Source organism: Macadamia integrifolia, chromosome 3 (genome assembly GCF_013358625.1).
Source record: "Macadamia integrifolia cultivar HAES 741 chromosome 3, SCU_Mint_v3, whole genome shotgun sequence".
In the NCBI taxonomy this organism is placed as follows: domain Eukaryota; kingdom Viridiplantae; phylum Streptophyta; class Magnoliopsida; order Proteales; family Proteaceae; genus Macadamia; species Macadamia integrifolia.
The window spans coordinates 26495081-26515862 of NC_056559.1; the positions used below are offsets into that span (position 1 = coordinate 26495081).

At 36.8% G+C, this 20782-nt stretch overlaps 2 protein-coding genes across 2 annotated transcripts in view; both read left to right on the forward strand.

The window, feature by feature from the left end:
* Positions 1–1845, forward strand: part of LOC122074801 (external alternative NAD(P)H-ubiquinone oxidoreductase B1, mitochondrial-like) — a 48825-nt gene extending 46980 nt beyond the window's left edge. Inside the window, 2 exon segments of the mRNA XM_042639772.1 lie at positions 879–1000; positions 1394–1845. Of these exon segments, the coding sequence (XP_042495706.1) occupies positions 879–1000; positions 1394–1481 (210 nt within the window). The 3' untranslated portion in view covers positions 1482–1845.
* A 5150-nt stretch (positions 1846–6995) lies between these two features.
* Positions 6996–20782, forward strand: part of LOC122074293 (external alternative NAD(P)H-ubiquinone oxidoreductase B3, mitochondrial-like) — a 24839-nt gene continuing 11052 nt past the window's right edge. The window contains exons 1-8 of the mRNA XM_042639127.1: positions 6996–7393; positions 9021–9297; positions 9892–10098; positions 10668–10918; positions 16311–16530; positions 16729–16891; positions 18649–18776; positions 18928–19237. Coding sequence (XP_042495061.1) covers positions 7305–7393; positions 9021–9297; positions 9892–10098; positions 10668–10918; positions 16311–16530; positions 16729–16891; positions 18649–18776; positions 18928–19237 — 1645 coding nt within the window. The 5' untranslated portion in view covers positions 6996–7304. The remainder of the gene's footprint in view (positions 7394–9020; positions 9298–9891; positions 10099–10667; positions 10919–16310; positions 16531–16728; positions 16892–18648; positions 18777–18927; positions 19238–20782) is intronic.

The window sequence follows — 20782 nt, forward strand, 5'->3', positions numbered from 1 at the left end:
GGTTTCTGAGGATCAATTTAATTAGATTGAGTGATAATCATGAAGTGAAATAAAAAAAATCCTTACGGTAATCATTAATTTTTTACTTAAAAGATTCTTTTCGTTTTCCACTGAAATACCCTCTGAAAATTTCTATTTTCAGATGAAAAATGTTTTCTGCTTCAAAATGACTGTTTTACTTCTCTTCCCACAAAAAGCACCATTGATTCCCCCCCCCCCCCCCTCCTTTCTCTTCACATTAATTTACAAATGAGAATTTAATTTCACTTCACTTCTAATCCATGAAGCCTAAGTCAATTGGGGCATCAAATTTGAAGAAAATTATCGAATGGGCCTATGATCCAATACTCAAATTGTTACAAAAAATTACTCCCTACTGGTATGAGGCTAATTGGGAAGTTGTTTCCACCTTTTCCCTTCTCATTTCACTTGACTATTCTTTACCAATGAAAAATTTTATCTCACTTCTAACCGACTTGAGCCTGAGTCAATAAAACTGAGGTGTAACTTAAGGAACATTATCTGATGGGCCAATGGTCCGATGCTCAACCTGTTATTGAAACTTGGTCCTCACTGGGTAACTACAACACTTGTCAATCAGTGGGACATCAGTGGCATGGAATATCTTGTTCTTTTGTTATCTTTTATTGTCTATTTTGATACGTAAAGTTGATTTATTAAATTGAATGACTCATATGTGCAAAAGCTAAGGGATGGGAGTTACGGAGTTGAAGGGTCCATGGTTCTAAGAACTGGATCACTTGTACTGTATGACTTTCATGATTCTAAAGTGCTTGATGAAACAATCATATATAACTATGTAATTCTCCGCTTTTTCCGTCCCTTTAATCGTCAGTTCCTGTTTTCTTCTCATTGTAAGGTACAAGCATTTTGGGCAGTTTGCTCCTCTGGGGGGTGAGCAGGCAGCTGCAGAACTTCCTGGGGATTGGGTTTCCATACGGCATAGCACCCAGTGGCTCTGGTATTCTGTGTATGCAAGGTAATATTCTGGCTTTACTTAAAACTCAGGTTGGATGTTGAGAATGAAAACTATTTCATTATGTTGATTCATTTGACGTTGTCCAATCTTTTAATGGGGGATTTCACGTATTTAATTGAAAAACATCCATTAAACAGGCCCATGTTTCAACCCAGATGAATCATGTAAAATACTCATCAAGGTTAGAATCTAGAATGCCAATCACTCAATCTGATTGGTGTATACTAAGCTTCGGCATTTTTTTTTAGGGTGGATACTAGGCATCAACATTACAATCATGAGAATTTAAAATCGCATGATCCAATTCAAACTGATGCTAAATGTACTTGATCCTTTATGAAGGCTTTTTTTTTCCCCTCCAAATTTATAATGATAATTTTTTCCTACTTTCAGTAAACAAGTAAGCTGGCGTACAAGGGTATTGGTGATGTCTGACTGGACTAGGAGATTCGTCTTTGGGAGGGATTCGGGTCGTATTTGATGCGAAAGGAAGGGAGCCAGGCTCTTGCAAATTTAACCGGTCACAGCTTTCTTGGATGGCCATATTCATTGCCCAAATATCTATATGTTGCTTCTGTATTCATTCCTTGTTTAGTATAGTGGTGGTGTTATTGATGCTAACGTTGCCTTTGGCAGTGTGTGCTGGTGTGCCAAATGCAATGGTTGTTTACTGAGTTGCCACTGAAAGTAATACAAAAACCGAGCCATTCAGTTACAGCCATCCGGTTGTGGAGGATGGCAATGCTTTGATCAGACCTGTATCACCATGCCCATTTCTCCTGGATTTTCAGATGGACCACTGAACAGATAGAAAATGGTTGTCCATTTTTGTGTTGTACACTTTCCATCTTTTTCTGTTTCTTTCTGAAAAGTGAATTTGATCAATATGAAGAAATGTGTTTGGAGTGACTGTTCGTTGCCTGAAGGGACTCATGCATGGACTCATTTTATACAAACAAAAATTGTCTGTGGGGAGGCAATGAGTGACAGTGAGCATCCGGCGGCTGGGATGCATGCCAGGACCCTCTCAGCCGTTAGATCCTCACTGCTAGCTGCAGAGGATTTGAGTCTTTACATGTGACACGGATGTTGTGGGACTGGACAACTCAAGCCCCAGTAGGGTTCAACAATCCCAAAAAAGAGGAACCAAAAGCATCTCGTAGATCATGGAACGTGCCAGATTGTGAAGTTAGTTTTTTTAGGCAGTTAGGGTGGTCATTTTTTTATTTTTTATTTTTTTTAATGAAAATAAAAACACTTTATTTACTGAATATAAGATAGAGAACATCAAAGTCATGGTTAATGCTGTGGATGTAAAACGTATTGTTCATAATCCTTGTGGCTAAACTATGCATGATGAGGACCATATCGCTCTTAGGCTTGAACCAAAAGTGGTTTTAAGCAAATCCGTATGGAAATCTAACAAAATGGGTATTGCACTCCAAAGCCTCAAATTTGTGTTCCTCTCAAACAATAATTCTTCTATCTTCTTAGAGTCATTCCAGTTCTGTTCTATTCTTCATCCTCCATCTATTGCTTGCTTCAGCCCATAGAGAATGCTATGAGCGTTGACCTCCAAATCTTGTCTTGTCATAATATAATTGGCACATAATAAGACACATTTACCTTTTCTTATAATGTGAACAACTCATCCAACTATATTTTTTCTAGGATCTATGATTGTCGAACATATCAATAATGTTGGCGTATTACTTGGAATTAACATATTAATTTGTTAATGATTTGAGTATTAGGTAATGGGTCTTGGGTTACCTTTTTCGAGTGGGAAATCACTCATATACAAGATTTAAGACCAAGTATGGATTTGGTTTTACCTTAGATGATCTTGTTCCAGAGGGACCATAGGAAGAAGCATGTAATAAAAAAAATTGTAAAAAAAATGGTTTAATGGTGAAAAAATGGTTTAAGTCTTCATTTGCTATAACGATTCCTATTGGTTGTGGCACAACCCACAAGATTGATCCATCTCAGTCCATTTACCCCCAATATTTTTCATAGGTAATCGATCATGAGCAATTCTCCAAAAGAATAGTTTAAATTTTGGATGGATTTTTTAGTTTCCAAAAGAATCACCACCAATGTGAGCAAAGAGATAGGGAAGTATAGTTTGAGATTCCAAATACATTAGTAGTAGTATTTTATGATAAAAAACCATTTTTATAACATTTTCTTTAATAATTATAAATCATTTTTGTCACATAACAACTCAGGTGGGACTGAACTTTTATAAATGAAAAGATTTTATGGTAACATATTTACATGTTAAATTTCATTGCAACCAGAATTATCTATAATGCAAAAAACATTTTGAAAATTGGGTTTTTCTTGGTGTAACCACGGTTGGTTACATGGTCCTGGGCCTGGCACCATGACTGTTTACCCTTCGGGCAAAACCTTATGCTTGAATCTCTATACAATAAGGAGTATCTTGGCTAGTGAAAATGTGACCCACAATAATGTGTTTTGTCTTATATGCAAAAAAATATTTCTCCCTATCATGTAGGATGGTGAAAGCTTATTGTCACCATTAGGCATAGTTGTCAAGGCGACTAGGTGGCCCTAAGCATTGGAGATGTGCTTAGGTGATAACGTGCCCGCCTAGACATTTGCTAAGTGCACTAGGTGTGCATTAATAATTATATGTAATATAACACTGAGAATTGTATGTAATTATGTTTAGAAAAATGTTCTTTGAGTATGAGGCGTAGGATACACCTACGAAAATAGAAATCTTTCTACATTTTTTAGAAAAAAGAACAAACAAACAAATGTGTTTAGGCGTTTCCTATGCCTCATGTTCAAATACACTTTTCCCTTATGTTTTGCAACATAAAAGCTATATCAATTCTTTTTTGGTGAAAAAAGCTATATCAATTCACTATGGTATAATTATGCTAGCAATAGCCTAATATGAAAAAGTCAATATATAATAAAAAATAATATGAGTATATTCAAAATAGTAAACATAAATCAACTTAAATTTGTAAAGCATCAACAAGGTGTGTTGTCACCTTGGAACCAAGAAAGAGCCCGGACACCTAGGTAGTGCTTTGGAAAATATGCCAATAAGGGTGTCAAATGCTGGCCCACATTGATAGGCCTGACCTAAACTGATCGGTGGAAGCCCAACACTAGCCTCGTTGATTACTGTATTTGTCAGACTCAAGCATTGAGCAATAATAATCGGGTATTCGTAATGCATCGTAGTGCCCCCGATTGGAACCAACCAAATGTTTTGACCGACTACATATGTCACGAATGGATCATTTGAGCTCACTCAGCCTGACATTAGTCTGTTTAAGGACTATTCATAGCCGAATTAGTCAATTAGCTAGTTTAAAAGACCAATTACCTTTTAAGGCCGATAATGGATTGGTAACCGACTAATCCAATAGAAATAGGTCCATGCCCTAGCTACGAGGCCCAATTACCCAAAGGGTGGAAATGATATGGTGTCTTATATAGGTCAGTCTTGATCAGTTTCCATTGGGCTACATCGGTCCTCACCAATTTAAAGCTTCACATCGTTATTGTCCGTTTAGGTGATCAAGCCTTGTAAGGTAGGGCATGGATAAATTTCTATTCAATTGGTTAATTATTGATCCATAATCGAACTTATTTTTATTTGGCTAAACGATCTTTAATTAGGCCAAACTATATGGGGTTCAAAATGCCGCCAATTAATTTTTTTATGAGGAAGGATTTAAAACTATCAAAGGAAGATAATTAAAATATTATCACAAAATCAACAATAAGTATTTCAATAAAAGACGACACCAATTTCTAAAAGGGAGAATAAAAAACTAGGAAGTAGGTTCCCTCCGATGCCCGTGTGTAGTTTCGGACATTGGAGGGGTCATATTATGGGAAACTTGTTAGATAGAGGGTGGGGATATTTAGGACATTTCCTAGGGGTCTACAATCATCGTGGGGATCTTTCCCAAAAGATTATTGTAATTGAGTAACATGTGAAAAGAATTGGATTAAAAAGTTGTCTATAAAACACCACAAATTTTATAATATGAGAAGATTAAAAATTATTCATGTTGTAATGAAGTTGTTACTCATAGGTTTTGGTCAGTCCTAGTTGGATGACCATTGGGTTAATACCTTGCATTGTGAATTCCTGATTGATAGTCCATCTGGTTCAGATAAGGATTTAGCACCCGAACCATCTACTCATGCTCCTGCCAATATGGCATCCTATTGATATGAGAAGAATGGACTCTGGATTAGCTTTACAAGTAGGGAGAAAAGTTGCCCTATTCACTTGGGATCCACCATCAAAAAATAATTCGGACAATGAGTCAAATCAATTAATGCACCGTTGACTCGTGGTTTGATATCATATGAATGATGGGATCCCATATGAGGAGATCACCATAGTGGGAGAGGATCCACACTTAGAAAAAAGTCACATGGTTTGAAGTATACCGAACAACTAACGTCGAATCATTGTGCTATGCTTGTGGGACAATACTAAACTTTTTAGGTTGTTGATTGATTGGACGAGTTAAAGCAATTAATTCACCATTGACTCATGATCTGATATCCTATGAATGGTGGGATCCCATGTGGGAGATTACCACATTAGAAGAGGATCCAGACTTTGAAAAAGTTAGATAGTATGAAGTTTGTCGAAAAACCACTGTCGGTTCATTGTGCTATACTTTTGGGACTAAATCTTTCTAGGTTGTGGATTGATTGAACAAACTGAGAAACTAATTCATGATTGGCTTGTAGTTTGATATCCCATGAATGGTATGATCCCATGTGGGGAGATTACCATGTGACTAGATGATCAAGACTTGGGAAAAAGTTAGATGATTTGAAATATACCAAACAACCACCATTGGATCATTATGTTGTGCCCATGGGACTATGTTAAACCTTTTAGTTGTGGATTGATCGGACGAGTTAACGCAATTAATTCACCATTGACTCGTGGTTTGATACCTCACAAATATTGGGATCTCATGTGGGGAGAGGATCCAAAATCATATAAGTTAAATGGTTTAAAGTCTTCCAAATAACCACTATGAGATCATTGTGCTATGCCCTTGAGATTGCACTAACCTTTCTAGGGTGTGGATGATCGAAATGAGTCAGAGAAATTAATTTACCATTGACTCATGATCTAATATCCCATGAATGATGGGATCCCACGTAAAGTGATGGTCCACATTAGGAAAAATGGTCAATTACTTGGACACCTCCTGCACTATGATCAGATTGCTTAACACCTCAAAAGTTTGAAAAGTTTTACTTGGACACCCCTTACATTTTAGATTTATGACAACTAGCTCTTGTCCATTAATTAGTTACCATTTAGTGATCTGATCATGGTTGAGAAAAATCCTAAATGTCCAAACTACCCTTGAAGAGTAGTGAATAGATCATTTATCCTTTTTTAAGTAAAAGCAAGAGATTTTTCCATATCTGAAGTTAATTTTTTATTTATTTTTTATTATTATCCTGGTCATTCATCTCATAATCGAAATGGATCCAGAGCTAATGTTGACCAAGCTTGATATGCAGCACGCCACCTTGTTTGGCATCCAACCCACACCGCCTAAGTGATCGATTAATCATTAGTTTCATGTCAGAGACAATGGGTCTAGCTATGATTTTGCTTTATTATTACATTTGGCCTTTTGAGGTTTTAGTTTGGATTCATTCTTGGAAGCATATGATCTTATTACCCCTCTAAGGAATGATCTTGAGATAGAATATGAATGAAAAAAGAATCCCTTCACCAAGTATATAAATTAATTAAAATTTTTTTAATTTTATAATTTATAAAATAAAATGATTTTTTCATTCAAGTACTAACAACAGAACTACCATTGTAATTGTGCTATGAGTCTATGACCATGGCACCGGTGTTTGTGGACTGATCTAACGTCATTAACAGTGAATTATCAATCAACCCAGTTGTCTCTGCGTGTGTGCAAGCAACACTGGAACAGAAGGCCGCCCCGTTAATAACATCCACGTGGCCACTTTCTAGGAACCTCTCTGTAGAACCTCCCTTGGACAAATGATTCACAGGTGTCCTCGTTATCAATCAAAAGGGACCACGACCGGTCCACCAGACAGCCCAACGTTTCATACGTCTTCGCCCTATTTAATAGTTTTTATTTATTTATTTTTATTTTATTATTATTGCTCTTCACTGCCGCCCCGTTTTATAAATTCTTAACATTCCAGAGGGAATTGTTTTTCATTTTCTGCAGGTCTTCTGGTTTCGTGTTAGATCAAAGGGGCTACAGAGTTTGCAACCATGAATGTGTTCTCCTTCTACCAGAGAGCTTCTCGAGCTTTTCATGACTACCCGTCGCTTTCTAAGCTGATTGTTATCTTCACAGTCAGGTCTTCTCTTCTGTTAACTTCCCCTGTTTTTTTTTATCTACCTAGGCCTTGTACTTGAACTGTTTCTTCAAATTAAGAGTTTTATTTTTATCTGTTGATTACAGTTGATGTGTTATAAAGAACAATCTCGTGATCTAAGTTTAATTGTTGAATGATTCCTGCAATTTAGTTTGATCTTATTGAGAATTTAACATTCATCCTATTTTAATGCAGAATTAATGAAGTTAAATTTCATTAATCAGTTGAGGCACAGACACTGTAACGGCGTGAACATAATAAAATTTTCATTAATCAGTTGAGGCACAAGCACTATAACAGCATGAACAATGATAAAACTGCTACTTTCTCTGTGTGTTAGGTCATTGTGGATTTTGAATGAATATATCTTTTTTTTTTTCATCAACATACCATATCTTTTTTTGGATGAATAAATCAACATACCACATTTATTCATATTCCATGGATCTAAGAGCAGGAATGGGGTAGGGGTATAGGAGGTGGGTGCTCCTCGTAACTATGCCTTACAAATAGCATTTACAAATGTGTAGAGGAGGCCCTTTCACCTCATCGTCCAACTGGGATTTTAGACATCTTCTAAAATCCTCAACTGTCAGAACTTCGTATATAATGTTGTCTCAAAATTTTTATTTATTTATAAAGTACTTCCTATGCTTCATCCTTTAGTTCTATTTTGAGCTATCTTCGAAATCAACTGTCACAATTTCATATTTTCTATTGGATCTTATTTTTCTATAGGCATTTTCTATTATATCTTCTAGTTTGGAACATTATTATGTTTTTATATCAAACCCTGCAATGTGATTACAATTGTCTTGTAATTTTGTTTATAGAGATCCTAACCAGGGCTGAATTTGTTGGATATTTCGAGTTGTAAGAAGTGATGGAGCCCATCAGGGGTTTATAGTAACAATGAGGCTATAGTGTTTGAGTTGATTTGTTTCTTCTTGAAAATCGAGACCTGCTCATCTCAGTATTAGCACTACACTTCTTATAGATAAAGTTAAAACAGATGAATTACTTTGAGGAGAAAGGGGGAATACAGCAAGGAAACTGCAAAGCAATTAGAGTCATCCCTGTGTATGGGATTATTTTACGACACCATCCATAATTAACACTAACCAAAGGCCAAGCCAGTGACTTTATCTGTATGAATCCAAATTAGTTGATTATTTCATTTCTGACTGATAAAGAGTTCATGACATGATAACCAAATGATGCAAGTAAGTATTAGGATCCATTTTACATTTTCGTCTATGGCACTAGCATTATGTTCTATTATCTGCAAATCATTTTTGTGCCAAGAAATTTTACCTTATATGTCCTATTATTTTTCAGTAATACAGGGAACCCTTAGTGATGAATGTTGGATTGCCTTGCTTGGAACTCTTTGACGCTTGTTCTTGGTTATTGGAAAGGAAACCATTATTTTCTTGCATTCTGTCTTCTTCAAAATTTTCCTTTCAAATCCAGAACTAATTTCTTCCAGAAACTACTCTTCTTTTTTATGCGTCCTCTGAACTCAAGAACTTAAGACGCCATATTTATTTTGCTTTTTATCTCATTCATTTTCCTCTCTGACATGTACACAGTATATTGATTATTGCAGTAGTGGTGGTCTTGTGGCTTATTCTGATTCAAAATCATATCATGGTGCAAATAATGTTAATTCATCTCAAATGGATTTTAAGAAGAAGAGAGTGGTGGTACTTGGAACTGGTTGGGCTGGGACGAGTTTCTTGAAAAATCTTGATAGTTCCTTGTACGATGTTCAGGTGGTGTCACAACGTAACTATTTCGCATTTACCCCTTTGTTGCCAAGTGTTACATGTGGGACTGTGGAAGCACGCAGCATTGTTGAACCAATCCGTAACATTATTGGGAAGGTAAAGGTGCACATTATATGTGAATGATTCTCATTCATTATAGATCTGTTCAATGAGAAAATTCTCCTTTAAATGTATTTTGGGAATCCCTCCCGCCCCCGATACACGTCTTGGACATTCTTCTCATTGTATATCACTGTTTTCCTAGTATTGTTGCCCTGCTGTTTTGATTTGGCTATGTGAGTCACACTAGGATTTTTGTGGATTATTTTGGACATGGATGCCAAGACTACAGTAGAGTTGACGAGACACTATAACACATTAGAGTACACCATTCTATTGTAGGTTATTGTTGAATGGAACTTTATACAAATTTAGACATTGCTGCTATGAAAAGAGTGACATAAAGGCATTCGCTTGTCTACCTGTTTAAGTAAAGGGTTTGCTAGACCCTCCAAACCCCTAGAATGGAACATTCATGCTCTTTCATGAAATATGCTGTGGAGATCGGTTAGAATGGTGCACCACTCTGGTTTATTGTTTGGCTTCTGCTTGTCTTGTTTGTATAGGAGTAATCATCATCTCAACATGCGTTTGTTTTCTTAGAATGCTTTAAAACATAATGCCATCCATGTCTTTTTATTCCTTTGGTAGAAAAAGGAAGAAATTCGATTTTGGGAAGCTGAGTGTACCAGGATTGATGAATCAAATAAGAAGGTTCATTGTCGGTCTGTTCAAGAGGTGGGTTCAGATGGGAAAGAAGAATTTGTTGTGGACTATGACTACCTGGTGATAGCCATTGGAGCTCGTGTCAACACCTTCAACACACCTGGTGTCGAGGAGAATTGCCATTTCTTGAAGGTAACTTCCCTTGGCTGCAATGATATTATGATCCTTGGGGAAAAGATCCCCACACCGACAATGGGGGGATGCTTTACCACGCCTTCTCACTTCTTGACCATATGGGCTCTTCACTTATACTCGCTCTCTCTCTCCTCCCTTACCATGTGGGCCTCCTATTGAGGAAACCATCTTCCATGCCTTGATTGGTGTGGCATGGGAGATCCCCCACACGTGGCAGGGGGAACCCCCTTCCATATTTTTTATACACTTTTTGCTAATTTTTCTTCATCACTTTAGAAAGGGCAGTGCTATGCTTTGATTCTTTATGGAAAGGAAGCTCTGAAAGACATCGGATTTTGATGGATTTCCACAATTGTTGGAGTGGATCCTAACATTCGTTTCACTTCCCGCTTTTGCATTGGGTTTGGTGAAACTCCTTCCTCTTTGTATGAAGTGTGAAATAAAATTTGATAATGGTGAAGTATTTTGATATTGGTAATGGGATTAAACTTTAAAATGGCTTATTGGTTGTCTGCAAAGCACTGCTACTTCTGTAATGTTGATGAGAAATGCTCTTCTTAATGCAGGAAGTGGAAGATGCTCAAAGGATCCGTAGAAGTGTGATTGATTGTTTTGAAAGTGCCAGCCTTCCTATCCTAAGTGAAGAAGAGAGGAAGAAAGTTCTACATTTTGTAGTTGTTGGAGGTGGTCCAACTGGTGTGGAGTTTGCTGCTGAGCTTCATGACTTTGTGAATGAAGATTTAGTTAAATTGTACCCCAAGGTCAAGGACCTCGTAAAAATAACACTTTTTGAGGCGGGAGATCATATTTTGAACATGTAAGGAAGAATACATTATATTTCTGAGTTATCATATTTATCAATCATGGGTGTGCATAATCTCATCAACTTCTCTGACACATCAGTTTCAGTACTGATTTTAGGATGACATGTAGTGCTGAGGTAGTGATGACTAATGAGGTATGGTAGGCTGAAACAAATCAATACTAAAAAACCTACAGAAACAGAGTCGCAGTAATAAAATAACACAGCAGAAACTTTGACTAAATAGAACTGTAAAACGATGAACCTCTTGAAGGTGAAATTAAGATATCCTAGAGAGCTGATTGGAGGGTGCTTAAGTGGTATAATGATCAAGAGAAGTTGACGGTTGGATAGTGACAAACTGACATGGACATAAAATAGAAACCGAATATAATAACAAACTCAGAGGAGAAGAGCTATACCTTGCAACTGACTGACTTACTGGACATCCACCAAATTCTGGTAGAAGGTAGAGAAGAAGGATGACCATAACATGTCAAAAATTGAGGTCCAGCTAAATTGGAATAATTTACAAAGGACTGAAATTCTGCAACTCAGAATAGATAAAACAGAAAACCACAGGATGGTAAACATAAAGGAAACCTGCAGAACATCAAGTGAGTGATACTAGCAATGATAGACAGGAAGTAAACACAAAAGCAAAGGTCATAATTCACCCATGGTAGGCCACGGTTGGAGTTATAAGCTAGATGGAATTTCTTGTGAACAGTGAAGGAAGAAGAAGAAGAGGATTTGACCAATAGGTATCACTACCTATGGCTTGCAGTTGGGCATCACCACTCTCCCTCCAATCCTTCACCTTGGTTGCCACTTACTTCACCACAAGGGCTGTGACTGATTCACCACAGTGCACACACTCAAATAGAGCATAGTTTTCTCAAACATGAAATCTGTGGGCTAGTGTGTCCTTTGATCTTTATTTATAATAATCAGTGAAGTGATTGTAAGGATAGAAACTCTCCTTGATACTTGGCTGCCAAGCAAACGCTAAAAAGGAATCCTTCTGGAAACGATCCTTAGCTATTACAAGGAAAATAAGAATCAAATAAAACCAAAACTAGGATGGAGTCCTTCTAGTAAATAACAAAATTAGAAACTTCTTTTTAATATCCATCTTAAACACTAACTAACTTATTACATGGAATTAGAAACTAAAAAAAAAAATAGAAACTAGTTACTTGATTCTATGTAGGATCTAAATCTCTTATTTGTATCTAGTGTACAAGGGTCCCACAAATGCAGGGTTTGGGAGGGTCATAATGTACACAACCTTACCCCTGCTTCAAGGAGAGGTTGTTTCCTGACTCGAACCTGCCTCCACTAGGTCGCAATGGAGTAACCTACCTAAATCTCTAATATTTGGATTTATAGAATTGGCTCATTACAATAGAAAACCAAAAATATTAATCCTATGACCCATATAACACATTGGACACTCAAAATAAACATATTAGTCCATTCTAGGTTCAGATGCAAACCACAGGTAAAGATCGCAGGACAATCAAGGAAACCAGATTTACGGGAAATCTAAGATCAGTCAATCCAAGACTCTTATTCCTATGAATTTCTGATCGTAGGTAGTACTCAAGAAACAGAAGAAAGTCTCAAACTTTCAAGGGAATCCCATGGCTGGATTCTGGTCTGTGACTCAAAGCAGGAAATAGAAACTAAAATCCTAAATTTTAGGAAACCCAATATCTTCAGATCCAAGTATCAGAACTAGAAAAGTTTATGGTTGAATGCTCAGTCTAATGGGCTGTATCAATTGCCAAGTTCTCAGTCAAAACTAAGGGCTGGATATTGAGATTAAGAATTAATAAATTTACTGAAGTTAGAAACTAACAGGAAAGAATCAGGTTAGGAAACTCATATGAACAGAATTAATGGAATCAGGTTAGGAATTAGTAACTTGTAGAGAATAGAAACCAAGGGAAGTAGTACTGCTGTAACAGAACATATAAAAGGGACAGTGAACTGTCAATAGAACTTGAGCTTAATGGGATTAATCTACTGCTATTCCACTAGTAATTTGATCTGGAAAATTGAAAGGTTGAAGAATAAGAAGAAGAAGATAAGAAGAAGGGAAAGGAGAGAGGGAATGACCTTGGAATCACCACCAAAGCTTGTGGGAATGGCTACACCACCAATCCCAACCTGTTGAATCTTGAATCACCACAATAGGCCTAGAGCTGCATCATCACAGTCCAAGGAAAAGCTTCACCACTGACCAAAAGAGGACAAAGCCAAATTTCTCAATACTCAAATTGTAAATGTAGGAGAAGAATTCTTGTATGGTAAAAAATTCATTTATCTCGATTATTTCACAAGGAAAAAAAAAAAAAAAAAAAAAGAAAGAAAGAAAGAAAGAAGAAAATAGAGGATCTGTTGAATTTCAACTATCCAATTTCATCAGTAAGGTACAAACACTTCCTTCTCATTTGGAATTGCACAAAAAAGAGTATTTAAAGGAGTTTTATGGTCGCCTCCTTTATTTATAATTTCTGTTAAGTTTGTCTCGAATTCTTGATCCGTTTCGAATATTGACCTGCTCTGACATATTTTGGTGGCGACCCCTGATTTGGAAGAGTATATATATATGTACTATCGTCTTGTTGAGCAAGGAATGTGAAATTTGGGGGTTTTCTCGTGTTAGGGTTTCTGGGTGAGTTTTTTTCCCTCGATTTGGGTGTTCTTGAGAGAGATCTCCATTGTAATTTTTTGTTCCAACATAGTGAATCATCTTCTTCTTCGCCCGAGGACATAGCACACCACATCGGTGTGTGAACCTCGTTAAATCTATGTATTGTGTGAATCTGTGTTTGTTTTATTCGTATTTGTTGGTGTTTGTCCTATCAACTTCCATAACAATCGCAAAAATAAGAAACCTCTATGTATGATAGGAGGAATCCCTTACAACTTAAGTCTCTTCAAAATAGAAATTATTCTAGAACATTGTAAAATAGAAACTTATTACTTAATCCTGTATGGAACCTAAATCTCTAATATTTGGCCTTATAGATTTGACCCATTACAATAGTAAATTCAAAAATATTAAGGACATGGCCCATATAACCTATTGGACACTCAAAATTAAACATTTTTTTCTTGGCTCAGTTTAATGGTCTGGTTTGCTGTTAGGTCTTCTTGTTCTTTTCAACTGCATCAGGTGGAATATTGGTATCCACCCTATTTATGCCAAATGCTTACAATATTTAGGCTTGAATCCATGTATCCGACTCCTTTAAATTGGGATAAGGCTTTGTTGTTGTTCACAAGATTTATACTGGCAGATAAATGAACCATTCATCTTTCAGGACTCCTTATAAGAATGCCTAGTTCCAATGCTAGGCATGGCTGTTTCATAAGGATCTTGATTTGATGTTAAACTTCCAGAATTCTCTGATTAAATTAGGTGAGTTCCTCTGGAGATCTAGTCCTTGATTCTTGAGCAAGATATATTCGACAGACGACAGGAGGGTTTCTAGAAGAGTAAGGGAATAGGTTCAAAAGTCCAATGAAACCAGAATCGTAGGGAGGTTTAGAAACCAGATTCAAGAGAAAATTGATAACAGTAGATCAAAAACTTAGGTGGATGTAATATTCTAATATGAAATTGATAACATAGCAAGGAACAACTCTTCAAAAGATGATTGAAATTAGATGGTTAGATATGGAGTTATGGACTAATCCTATTGACAATATGACTCGAGAAGAATCCCCCTTGACGTAGGACTATAGAAATGAACACCAAAATCAAAATTTGAAACCGTGGGTGTGTTTAGAATACTGTCCGATTATCAAATATAAAATCAGATTTGAAAACTGAGATGTAAACAACGAGAAGCAGAAATTTTCAGCAACTAGAACAAGAAGAATAATTGAATGAAAAACCCGAAATTACTAACCCGAATCAATGATAGATAGACTAGAAGAATGGAGGAATAAAAGAAGATATTACTAAGCATCCCACCTAGCCTCTACTAGGGTCCCAACACAAAACATAAATCTGAATCTTACAGAATAAAGAAAAGGCTCAACCCAACATCTCATTAATTAAATTCTTGTACATGGTTGTAGCCCTTTACAAATTTATATAGAAGATTAAAAAACATACTCAAAACACTAAAAAGGGCTAACCCAATCCTTAACTAACAAGGCTACATAAACTGACTAAGAAAATAAAATAATAAAGGAAATCAACTTAAAACAGGACTGGACTTATAGAATCCTAATCCAGCCTATTTGGAACACATAATAGCAATTAAACTAAAGAAATAAACACACTTACTTGACTTATTCCGTATGCTTAGCCTCTACTCATATTATGGGCCCATTGAAGTGGTTCCTTACCATGAAACACATTGTCTCAAAGGCCCAACACATACATAAAAGCTTATTTCTAATAAAATAAGGCTATGTAGGTAATTTAAATACATCAATTCTCCCCGAGTTGAAGAAACTCGACCATTAGTTTTGCAAAATCGAGGAAGCAGCGGATTTGACTTTGAGTTTGCAAAATCAAGGAAGCGGCGGATTTGACTTTGAGTTTTGCAAAATCAAGGAAGCAACTTTATGTGGTGAACATCTGCCTTCAACCCGTAAAACAATCTGGGAGCTAGTGGATGTAAGGAATGAAGTCTTCAGCCCTGGGAGCTTTCTTGTTGAAAAAACGAGGTGGTAGCACAAATTCTATTTATTCACGAAAAACATGTTGGATCTTGACGGTTTCTTGTGGAGTGTTCTTGACTTCATCCTCGCTCTTGGACTCGTCTTCCACCATTACTTCAACCTTGTCCTCTTTGGCCTCTTCTACATAGTCTTCCATGGTAAGATCTAGGGAAGGAAAGTCTTCCACCTTCTGTGAGTCATCAAATCTCCTAGGAGGGAAACCAATTTTATTGTCGAAGTATGTTCTCACGTGATCCTCAAAACTAATTGGTGGTGCCTGTGGTGTAGTAGTTATTTGTGGCAACCTTCCCTGGTACCAGTTGGTGTTTTGTGATGCAGCTGGTGTGGGATAATGCTTACCTCTATGGTCATCTGGAGTGGGCTGATGTGGTGATAGTGTGTTTGTCACATCCCATTCCTTAGGGAACCAGAATGTGACTAGGATGCTGACCGTCATCCTATCAGACCTGCTAGGATCTCATAAGCAGTACTTACACTCACAATCAAATAAGAATCACTAAAATCAGAATGCAGCAGAATAGATAATATATTAAGAAGATTCTTGTATCGGTGAATTATGCCTCCTCTTTTGCAGTATGTGGCATGTTGTCATTTGTTGAATTGTTTCTCTCTCTGTCTCTCTCTCTGTCTCTGTCTCTCTCTCTCCCTCTTTTCATCAACTTGTTCTAATGCCTTTAGAGAACTCATGATTGTGCAGGTTTGATAAACGGATCACTACTTTTTCTGAAGAAAAGTTCGCAAGAGATGGTATTGACGTGAAAACAGGATCAATGGTTACAAAAGTAACTGATAGTGCCATCTCTACTAAGGAAGTGAAAAGTGGGGAGGTTTCTTCTGTACCATACGGGATGGTTGTCTGGTCGACTGGAATTGGGACTCACCCTGTCATTAGGGAATTTATGAATCAAATCGGTCAGGTTTATTGATATGGACCTATATAGCTATTTGATCTTCTCCTCTAATTTGATTTTTTACTCCATTTCTTTAAGGTTGTTCAGGTCTTGTTTATTGACCAGTTGTCCTTGGAATTTCTCCATGTTATTGGTAGTTTTTTAGTTTTTCTTTTTCCTGAGGTTTGTATCTTATACTAAAAAATATCAATTGTTTGAACACAGACTAATAGGCGTGTTTTAGCAACTGATGAATGGCTTCGTGTTGAGGGATGCGAAAGCACATATGCACTCGGTGATTGTGCCACCATAAATCAGCGCAAAGTCATGGTATTTTCTACCTTTTATTGGTGTTATTTTATTTATTTTTATTTTTCCAAAAATAGGTGTTAATCAGACTGATTATTCATTTGCTGTTTATTTATTAATGCTTTTCTTATTTAGCAAATATATATGCTTTTCTTAACCTATTTGATTTATTTTGTTTGACTGTTTTGATTATTCAAATTCAAGTGGTAGAAATCTATGGTCCTACTATGAAATTAATTTATCTGAGAAAAATAAGTCATAATGACAGCCAAGTTGTGTAATAGTTTTGTCTCTGTTGAATTCATAGATTAAGATCCTTTGTTGCCAAAGTAATCGTGTTAAGACCTTCCTGGAAGCAAGTGGACCCAGCATGCATTAGCTAAATTCTTAATTCTTCCTGCAGTGATGTAGTGCAGTGTACTTTCTCCATTTTAGTGGCCAATTGATGCAGATTTGAGGCTAAACCGGGTTGGCCCTTTGGGAAATCTCAACCGAGACGAATCGGATTTGATTTAATTTTTGGGATCAATAGAATATTTTAGGATTTACTTTATTTAGGAAATTTTGAGTTATTTTATTTGGGAAATTTTGGGTAGTTGTTAGTCCATTTGGGAGTTACCACTTTAAGTTTTATTCTATTTCTAATTTCATTAGTTAGAATTTAGGAAGTAATTAGTAGTTGCTATTTCAGTTTTAGATTTTGATTAGGCAAGTTTTAATTTCAATTTATTATATAAAGGCATGTAACCCAATTTAGTAGATAGATTTGAATGATGAATTAAATATTTGGTTGAACCTTGTAGTTTGGTTGGTCTTCCTCCCCCTCCCCTATTGTTCCCTTCTTTCTTAAGGCCTTCCATCAAGTGGTATCAGAGCCGAAGGATCCTCTTCTTCGCTCTCTTATCTTTCCCTTCTTTCCACTAGGTGTTCTAACTTCCCACGCTATTTCTGTTCTCAAAAAAAAAAAAAAAAAAGGAAAAAAATCCCCTCTGAAACCCACCGTAGCCCTCCAATCCCTTCCCTTCTCTCATTCTTCTTTACATCATTACTTTCTTCCCTCCTTTCCTCTCCTTTAATTATTTTTGTCCTCATTTTCTGGTTCATTTTCCCATTCCCTGTTTTGGGCGGTACCTGCAACCTTGGACAGTGACTTCAAGCTCATTGGTGCTTCGTTGGTTTGGGCTGAAATTTATGGGGTTGCTTCCTTACCTGTAGGCGACCTAATACCCAAGGTGTGAGTGTTTGAAGATGAGTCTACCGTGAGATCTGAAACCTGCAAGTTGCTGGATCTGAATCCTCCACCAGTTCTGATATCAAAGAGGAAATTCCATCCTCTCACCTCCCGTGTTGGTTGAGCCTTAGCTGCAATCACAAGTTCTGTGTGTTGAGATTCTCCCTTCTAGGCCCTAAGGTCAATCCATGCTGGTGTGAAAGAGCTCTAGCAGAAACCGTAGAGGCTGCCTCCATTTTCTGATTTTTGTCAATCGTGGAGAAGAAGAAGACAAACTTTTCAAATTACAAAGGACCCTCTGGCTGGACCTTATTTCAGTTCATACCCCTTCCCCTTTAATATCCAGAGTAGTCCACTCTTTAAACTTTTAATTCTAGAAAGCCCCTCTTCTCCTAATTTTCTAGTTTAGTTTGACCCCATTAGATATTTCCCTCTCTTTTAAGTGTTAAAGTTGCTCCTGAAATTACAAGAATGCCCCTACTCTTTTGAAGACTGGTTTAATTGTCAATTGTGGGCCCATAAGCGATCCAATTCCAACTTTTTGGAATCTGGATCCAATTCCGACACAAGATTGGTCATGGATTCCTTTATGTTCAAATTTCAAGTGCGGTTGCCCAATGGAAAACTTGCTAAATTGTTAATTGATGAGCAACTAAGTGACAATTTTGTCTCCAAATATGTGGTGGATGTGTTGTCAGAGATCAATCAGATTATTTTTGAGTTGGAGGATAATGTATTTGTTGAATTTTCTGTTCCTCCTTATTATGATGGTGCTTTTTGTGAAGTGTTTTGACTCTCCTCAGTGCATAATTAAATTGGGTCGAGGCTGGTTGGAATAACATGACGGTTTTCTTGACCGTGACAACAATGTGTGCACCATCCAGGCTTACCACATGCATCGAAAATTTGATCTTCATGGATTGGTTAAGTCAAAGAAAGTGATACCCCCAGTACAACCACAAGTTGAACCAGAGGCATCAACACAAGTAGAAGGCCGTCCTATTGTGGAACAGGTGATGACAACAGAAAGAGAAAAAATTGTGGATCAAGTAATGAAGGACATCAATGCAGTGCCAGTTGTTCACCATCATGAATTCGTTCTTCCCCATGATTTTTCGGACTTGAATGCGCCTCCAAAGCTTCTCATCATGGATTTTGTTCGCGATGCAGACGACGAGCAATTCACCCCCGTTCGTGAGTTTTTATTGTTATCATTCTTTAAAACTCATGGACGAGTTTTTCTCAACATCGGGGGAGTTGATGCAGATTTGAGGTTAAACCGGGTTGACCCCTCGAGAAATCTCAACCGAGACGAACCGGGTTTGATTTGATTTTTGGGATCAATAGAATATTTTAGGATTTACTTTATTTAGGAAATTTTGAGTTTTTTTATTTGGGAAGATATGCAATCTTTTATTTTGGGTAGTTGTTAGTCCATTAGGGAGTTACCACTTTAAGTTTTATTCTGTTTCTAATTTTATTAGTTAGAATTTAAGAAGTAATTAGTAGTTTCTATTTCAGTTTTAGATTTTGATTAGGCAAGTTTTAATTTCAATTTATTATATAAAGGCATGTAACCCATTTAGTAGATAGATTTGAATGATGAATTAAATATTTGGTTGAACCTTTTGGTTTGTTGGTCGTGTGAATTTCCTCCCCCTCTCCTATTGTTCCCTAAGGCCCTCCATCACCAATAACCTCAAGCTATCTTGTGTCAGTTTGTTGTCAATGTTCCTGCTTCATAGATTAGGTAGATTATTCCAGTTAGGAGTTAGGACATCATTTTCAAGTTGGCTTTTCACTTCATTTTGCTTCTCATTTATATTGTGCGTTATACTTTCCCATTGGTTATATTGGTATTTGTAATATCAAATCTCTGATGTGTTGGTTCGTCCTTGAGGTTATGGATATGACCCATGTTGTACCAGTAGGAAAATGGATATCTGTGATGCGCCTTTATGATACTGTTATACCAATTTCTAATAAAAGATGGAACTAGGCAACACAATCCAAAATCTCTCCGTTGTGAGCTTCTCCTTGTGCTCCTCCTGTACAAGTCTTGAGATTCTAAGATAATCTTCTGTTTCCAACCTCACTTCTATGATTCAATCTGGATAGCAGAAAAATTTTAGGCAGTTTTCTTTCTGGTAATGTGCATCCTGTAGCTTTAACACAAGTACAAGGAATCTGTATTGTTGTTTCTCAATAACTGTTGCGATGCAATTTTGTCGTGGACTAATATTGGGTTTTGTAAATAGAAGAGAGAGAAAAAGGTGATGCAAAATTTGGGCTTCCCAATCGATAAGATTGAGACTGCCCCACTGTATTCATTATATAGGAAAAACATTACAGCAGTCCTACTAGGAGTGCTACTAGGAATAGGACAAAACAAAAATGGAAATAAAAGTGACCCATCTAAGTCCATAAGGACTTAGACTAAAACACCCCTAGGAGGAGTCGTGGCTTGCGCTAAACAGCAAGTTACACTCTTCCTACAACAACGACTTCTAAGAAGGTTGAAGACAACCTTCACCTTGTTAGCTTGGTCAGTTACTTTTAATGTTGTTGATCTTGAAATGAATCCCTTTTTTGCTTATCTAACATGATTTTAGCTCTCAAAGATTCTGACTTTACATCATCATTCAGAAACCTAAGCTGGCATGGTTGTGTTATTTATCAGTATATCACTAATCCATTTGTGCAACTTGATATCTTGCACAGGTGTTGGTGATATGAGTT